The sequence below is a fragment of the Montipora capricornis genome, chromosome 9 (genome assembly GCF_036669925.1).
Source record: "Montipora capricornis isolate CH-2021 chromosome 9, ASM3666992v2, whole genome shotgun sequence".
In the NCBI taxonomy this organism is placed as follows: Eukaryota; Metazoa; Cnidaria; class Anthozoa; order Scleractinia; family Acroporidae; genus Montipora; species Montipora capricornis.
In genome coordinates this window covers 31,077,352-31,084,772 of record NC_090891.1, presented here as the reverse complement: position 1 = coordinate 31,084,772, position 7,421 = coordinate 31,077,352, and the positions used below count along the sequence as shown (strand labels likewise).

Sequence of the window (7,421 nt, the reverse complement as noted above, 5' to 3'; positions counted from 1 at the left end):
ACAGGTATCTAGTTTGGACTTGTTCAAACTGAATACCCATAATTGCACACCCACATGAGCTCGCGTCAATTACGCAACAAATAGGCACTCACAGGAGCAATCAAAATTGAGTATTTTGTAATAGTTACTATATATTATTATTATTACTATTATTATTATTAATTATTATTATTATTATTATTATTACTATTACACTGCTTGATATTAAAAAAAATCCAAGTTATCCCTGTTTCAAATGCCGGGCAACTAAACCCATAAATGTGGTTGTCCTGATAAATGTTTGGCTGCCTATTCGGAAACCCCCTACGATTAAATGCATGCCGTGTTGAGATGCAATTGCATGGCGTTGGAGCTTGAGTGCTTGAGTATCCCATCATTCCAAGTGTGTGCCTGTGGTTTTTTTGTGTAAATCTGGGTCTAAGTTTTAACATTTTCAAAATACCGTATTTACCAGTGTATAATACGCACTTTTTTCCCGCTAAAACAGCTCCGAAAATTGAGATGTGTATTATTACGGAATCCATTGTTTTAGACACGCGTCCCTCATTAGCATAAAAACAAAGACGCATTGGTTTTTGATTGAAAAGTAAAAGGCTTGACCAAGATCCACTAATAAATTAACCTTAATTAACATCAAAATGGCCACGAAACTCCCCGGAGTTTATGATGCCGGTCTGATAAATAACGCTTGTTAATTTCGCTGAAGATCATCCGATTTCATTCTGTTATATTATAAAACTTTGCAAAGAACACAACTACCCACTACATGTTACTGGAAATATGGACAAAACGCCACTGATCCTCGATATGGCGCAGAACTGAATGATCAACATTACACCGCAGAGAAGAAAATTAATGTCACGCAACTGTTTTGTTGGCGTGTCCTGGTGATGGATCAAAATTAAGACCAATGGTGATTTTCAAGAGGAAAACGGTGCCTAAAGTTGAAAACAAGCACAGGGTTATCAGCGACGCCCAAGAGAAAGGCCGAATGGATGCCGAAGGAATGAAGAGTTTGGCGTTGCTCCACGTGTTGGGACTGGGGTGACGAAGAAGCCTGCTTGTTTATGCTTTCGAAGCTCATGTGACTGAAAGCATGAAAGCAGCATTTACAGAGAAAACACCAATTTAGCAGACCTCAGTTCTGCCTGAAGAGATGATTGAGTCGTATTTTGTCAAATATGGAGTAGAAAAAAAAACCTTGATAACACACAAGACGATCTTGTGGACGGACAACAAGATGAACTTGTCGATGACGAATCTTGTGCGAGTCAGAGAAGTGCTGTTCGATTGTAACTACGAGTTAAAGGTTTCAGTTTTTAAACACTTTGCTTAGGCTTATTTACTTTACTGTTGTATGTAGCGGAGCAAATTTTCTTTTCACCCTAGTTTCGCTTTTTGCTCTAACTTTTTTTTTTCAAGATGCAGTCCAAAATTGGGGTGCGTATTATACACGGGTAAATACGGTAGAGGCTTCGATCTCCATTGCCAGCCACATGTTAATTTTCCTATCTGACAAAACTGAGCGGGAAAATGCTCAACTGCAGCAAATTAATGATTATTGTTAACTTCACACTACAATCAGACATTGCCACAACAGGGGGTTCCCGTACAAGACGAGTACTCTCATATATCGGACGAGTGGATTTCCAAAAGCACTTGTCCTAGGAAACAAGTAAAGTTTGCCAAAAAAAAAAGTTCTTGTCTACTGCGGTCTGAGTTCCCAAGCATCTCTGGACTTCGTAAACTAACCCAAGTTTCGGTACTAAATACTGAGATCCACATTCCATATATGGAAATGACAACCTCGTTTATGACAAGCCTTCCTTAACACTTGAACGAGGCGATTACCGTTGTTGCAAGCCAGGTGATCTGGTGACGTAATTTGGAGGACTGGGAAGAAAAATTTTAACGCCATACAAGGTTGCTGCCTAACGGTCGCCTGGGGCGCCTTACTTGCGAGCGCGGGCGACCAAGTTTCTGAACGAGTAGCCCGAACGGGCGCCTATAAACTTATCACAAGATGATTCATCCTTACTTTCTTGCTGGAGATTAAAGGATGAAAAAAGCTATATGGTTGGAGAGATGGCAACCAAGCAAATTCCACAAATAAACGACTCTTTGACTTAAAAATATGTTAACATTAACATAACATTGCTGAGGGCTTTCGTAGCATTACCTCCTTGTAGATCATGAAGACTGGGTTGCAATGTGATTCCCAAATATGGAAAACCAACCTGATCAAATGTTCCCTCTGTTTTTATTTACATAAGTAAGGGCAGTTAAACTTGCGGAAAGCTACGCGACAAAGAATGTTCATCCCATCAGCTCTCAAGAGCCTACTAGTAAAACGTGGTATAATATTATTTGTAATGTGATTTCTTAACCTTGAATCAAATTCTGAAAGAAAATATTTCATGTTTTGGTGATGTCTGCACCATAGTACGTACATACCAAACATTTTATCGTGCCACACGTGCGAATCTCCTTACTTTGGTTTTGGTTTACGACACTCGATTGAAACTTGCTCTAAGTATTGTTTTTATTAACCTCTTTTGCAGTTTTGGATCTCATGGTCGTGTTTTATCCCATAAGAGAGGAATAGATGCAGAAATGTTTTTATGACTTACCTTTTAACTACAGGACCACTATTAATGTTGCCTCGTTCTGTTCCCATAGGTGTGGCTGGTCTGAATCTCAATGGAATCAAGCAGCCACTTAATGCGCCACCACCAGTGACAACAGCATCTTTGGTTACAAATATTCTCAGTCCTCCAACTCCACTTGCTTTTACTAGAAGCGTATCCTCTCCTTCCTTCAGCAGTGAAACAGTTAACACATGTGCAGCTCCTACTCATTCACAACCACCACCACCACCACCGCCACTACCAAGTCAAGGAACTGTGCATGCGAGATCTACTGAGAGTTTGTCAGGAAGTCTTGGTCAACCTCTGTTTGATTTAAAAGACCATAGTTTTGAACCAGTAAGAACTGCTCACAGCATTCGATCAAATGCTGAAATTGATGATCATTTAGATCACCAATACAGTCATTCCGCTCCGCAGATTTTTCATCCAATCACTCCACCCATGGCAACTACTCCTACTGTGCCAAGTTATCAAGCTGCACCACCATCATTTGTTCCAACTTTAGGCCATGCTACCCCTCCCCCACTTGTTGGTCATGTAACACCGCCACTGTACCCTGTACAGGGTCAGAGCCCAATTCTGCCAATGGTACCAACTCAGGGAGGTGGAGTGATTAATCAGCCTATACCAGGTCAAAGTATGACACCACCACCTCCCCAAGGAAATCACGCATCACATGCAGGATCTTTAAGTGCAGGAAGCACTCCCCGGAGTACATCTCCCTCCGGTCAAGAGACAAAAAGCAACAATGTTAGCACAGTAGATGACATTGAAGGTCTAAAGATAACAATGGATGCCTTACAGGATGTTATCTACAAACTTCAAAACACTTTGGAGGTTGGTTAAGTGGAAATGTCGTTGAACTATTGTATCAATCCCATGGCCGTGATTTTGAGTGGGGGGAATGATACTGATCACCATTGGACCACTTGAGCACTGTGGGTGCTTGTTCATGAGATGGATTGCTTTTAATTATAGGAGGAGGCTGCCCCTTCAGCCCTGGAGCACACCAGTCAAATCCCCTTCCTTACTGCAGAGTTTTCACTAAGAACTTAAGAGGAGAATAGTATGAAGTAACTTGAGGGGAGGGTTTGTGCTACTCCTTGAAGTCCTTGAAAAGCCCTGGAATTTAATTTTGGACTTCAAGGGCACTGGAAAAGCCCTTGATAAAAAGGATTTTGTGGAAAACTTCTTGAAAACTCCCTGAAATTTTGCTTAGGTGAAAATTGTTGAGATTACATCATGCTAAGTTAAAGAGACATTTCAAAAATTGAACCCAAAAATTGACTACCGGTATTAGGGAAACATTAGAACCAAATATTAAAATGCCCGTGTGTGCATTTAATTTGCAGGATGTGGTAAGGAATATCAAGGTAGGCTCTTTCAGCAAAGAAAACACTGAAACACTATGTATGGCATAGAAATCTTCTTGTAAAGACTCCTTGAAAACTTAATTTATGGTTCTTGAAAAATCCTTCAATACTCCTCGAATTTTATAGACAAAATTTAGTACGAACCCTGTGAGGGAAAAAATAGCCCTTTTCACGGTTAGTTTTTCTCATTTGCATTACAATGTAATCTAACGTGGGTGAGAGGCAATTTCGGGTTTAAACTACAAAATAGCCCGAAATTGCCTTGCATACATGCTAAATTACAATGCAAACGAGAAAACCTAACCGTGAAAAGGGCTATTTTGCTGGAAAATTCCTTGTTCTCAGATGCCCTGTGGCTAATGAGCAACCCTGCTATGGGCCTAACTGTCCAATCACGTGACCAATATTTTCCCAGGACAGACCTTGCGCTAGTTCAACAACATCTATTTAGTAGCATTCCTGAAGCAGTTATTGTTGATGTTGCTGCTCACATTTTAATTTTTAGTCACCATTCGCAACTTTTCTCTTGTTCTACAGAAAAGAGTTGCAGATGACATTGCAAGAAGGCTTCAGGTTATGTCTAAAAGCTGGACAAGTGGCAAACTAAGCCAAGGTGTTAAAAGCAGAATGATAAAGCTTGCAAAAGGTAAAACTTTGAAAATAAATGTTAGTGGTAGTTTCTCATCACCAGCGAACCCTGAATTTTGTTACCAGTATCTTAGTCATTGTCGCGGTTGTCTTAAAGTAATTAATTTTTGCTGATTCCAGTTTAATATGTGCTAAATAAACACGGAGAATTTTGAGTGACATTCAACAACTGCAACATTTGCAATAATCATTTTTTTCCAAATGTTTGTTGAAAACACTTCCAAGGAAAAGGAAGAGTTTACTTTATGTTACCCTCCATAACCGAAATGCCTCTGCAGTTCTGTACCATTATTTTATAATAAGACTTCATTGTTCGCTCTTTCCAGCACTAGATAATGGTGATGCAGAAGAGGCCCATCGCATTCATCTTTCTCTGATGGTAGACTATGTAGCTGAGGTAAGGTGTCTATCAGCATTGAGGTTTTAAAAATACATTAATAATTCATGAACCTAACAACCTATCAAGACACTGATAAAACATCACATGCATGAGCTGTAGACATTCCTCATTAGAATTCTTTATATAAAATATAGTAATAGTTAGGACCCGCTTGTTGTTGTTTTTTTTTTCGGTATGCTAATATCTTCCTCTCACAATTTGAACCTTTGTTCAGACTCCCAACGGACATACTTTTTGTGGAATGTTTTTGAAGCTGTTAGAAAAACCTGGCAGCACATGTTTTATCGGTCTAAAAACACAAAGCACAACCGAGTGTTTTTAAACCGGATAAAACACTGCTACTTGTTTTTCAAACAGTACTTAGTGTCACAAACTTTGTCAGAGGCCATGCAGTAAATTGGATGGGGTGTATGGAGACCGTATTGTTTTAATACTTTGCCTCGTAAGAGTGAAAGTGGTAGATTTTACTTGTCAATGGAGGCCAGTTTGGGTCCAGGTAAGTGTAGTCCTGCGAAGAACTGTTTAGAATGACAATGACAGGCCGACAACCAGAGCAGAAGTCATCTTCAGATGATTTAGTTAACTCACTTCCTGAATTTGTTTTTTCTCCTTCCTTTTCGTAGGTTAATCAATGGATGGTAGCTGTCAAGAAATTGATCAATTTAGTTCAATCATCAGCTGCATTCCCAACTCAATCCTGATGACGCATTTTATGGAAAAATAAATTTTGACTAGATAGTGGTTTGATCTCCCATAGAACAATACATCTAGAAGACTTAGGTTTAAAAACATTTAACTTAGAAAGGAGTGTACAAAAAGTTACTTGAAAATGATGTTCTTAATTATGGTGTCAATAATACTTGGGTGGGGGCTTTGTTGATGCATGTACTGCAGCTGCACAAGTACATAGTGTCAACAACATTCGTGCATTTTATGAAAAAATAGTTTTAGTTTTGGAGTTCCTTTAAGGATACTACAGATTAGGGAAATATTGTTTCTGATTATTCTGTCAGGTAACATATTGCCTTAAAGTGATTGAAAATCAAACTTGTCTATTTTCATTCCTTTGAAACTTCTTGTTCCAAGAATACAGTCTCTTTGGGGTGCATTGGCAGTCATGGTCTTTTATGTTAATGCCTCACAGTTTAATAAACAAAGCTCTATTTCGAAAGGATTATCTGTATGTTGCATTCAATATTTTTTTGTTTCAGATTATAATAATTCAATAGCAGGTTAAGAGAAACCTGCTTTTGTCCTCAGGGAAGCAGTTTTCCATATTTATCCAACTGCCTATAGTGGCTCTTACGCTTTCACTCACAAGAAAGATGAATGTGTAATTTCTCCTTATAGTAATACTCTATAGACCTAATGACTAACAAGAATACAGAAATAAAGTAGGAAGATATTGTCTGTTAAAGTATCAAATTCTCTTTACTAAATTTCGGAAGACATATCAGCAAGTAATTATAGCATATTAAAATAATGAATCTAATATGAAACAACTTCCTTGACATTATTCCAATAAGTTCAGGATACAAATAAAATTTAATCGTGCTGCCAGAAAAAAGGTGAATTGTGATTCTTGCAGGGTACTTTAGCCTTAAAACATGTGAAATTTATTCCATTTACACAGTAATCTTTGCTTGGTTAAGACCATTCTGAAAAATTCACGGAGGATTCTTTTTTAGCCAAATTTGGTGATGATCCAAGCCATCAGCAAATTCCCAAGGACGAAAAAAAAAGGACGGGAAAGATAGTCAAAACGATCATGGAAGCCGAACGTAACTTCCTTTTATTAAAGGGGCTAGGTCACGCTATTTTAGGTAATTTTGTTTAATTTTGTTAATTATGAGCTCTAAACGTCAAATTGGCACAGCAAGTCTTTCATTTGCAAAATCACTGCCACATAACAACTGAGAATGATTTTCCAGCTTTGTAAATGACATTTTGATATAGACTGATATAAATTTAAAAAAAGGTGGGCCGACGTTTTTCAAATTTATCCAAATTCAATCCATTTCAATCCTCTCCAGTTTTGTCCATCCATGACCCTTCTTGGCTTCCCTGTGTTTTGTTAGAGTTCTTCTATAGTTTTGAACAGTTATTTTTGATATTTTAGTTAATTCTATGACCATTCGATCAGTGCTGAAGTTGCCTAAAATTGCGTGACCTAGCCCCTTTAAACCCAAAGTTCATGAAATCAACAAACACAAGTTTAGTGGGTAGCTCAGTCATGAAACCGAATACATCTGTAGCATTTCCTCATGTCTGGAAAGTAAAGATGTCTCCGATTTCCGATCCGGTGAGGGTACTGGCACCTCGAACAAATAACCTGACCCTTAAAGAAAGTGG

At 38.4% G+C, this 7,421-nt stretch overlaps 1 protein-coding gene across 1 annotated transcript in view; it reads left to right on the top strand.

The window, feature by feature from the left end:
* Positions 1-6,636, top strand: part of LOC138016820 (uncharacterized) — an 8,487-nt gene extending 1,851 nt beyond the window's left edge. Inside the window, exons 3-6 of the mRNA XM_068864003.1 lie at positions 2,680-3,485; positions 4,559-4,667; positions 4,996-5,066; positions 5,693-6,636. Of these exons, the coding sequence (XP_068720104.1) occupies positions 2,680-3,485; positions 4,559-4,667; positions 4,996-5,066; positions 5,693-5,770 (1,064 nt within the window). The 3' untranslated portion in view covers positions 5,771-6,636. The remainder of the gene's footprint in view (positions 1-2,679; positions 3,486-4,558; positions 4,668-4,995; positions 5,067-5,692) is intronic.
* Positions 6,637-7,421: the final 785 nt, after the last annotated feature.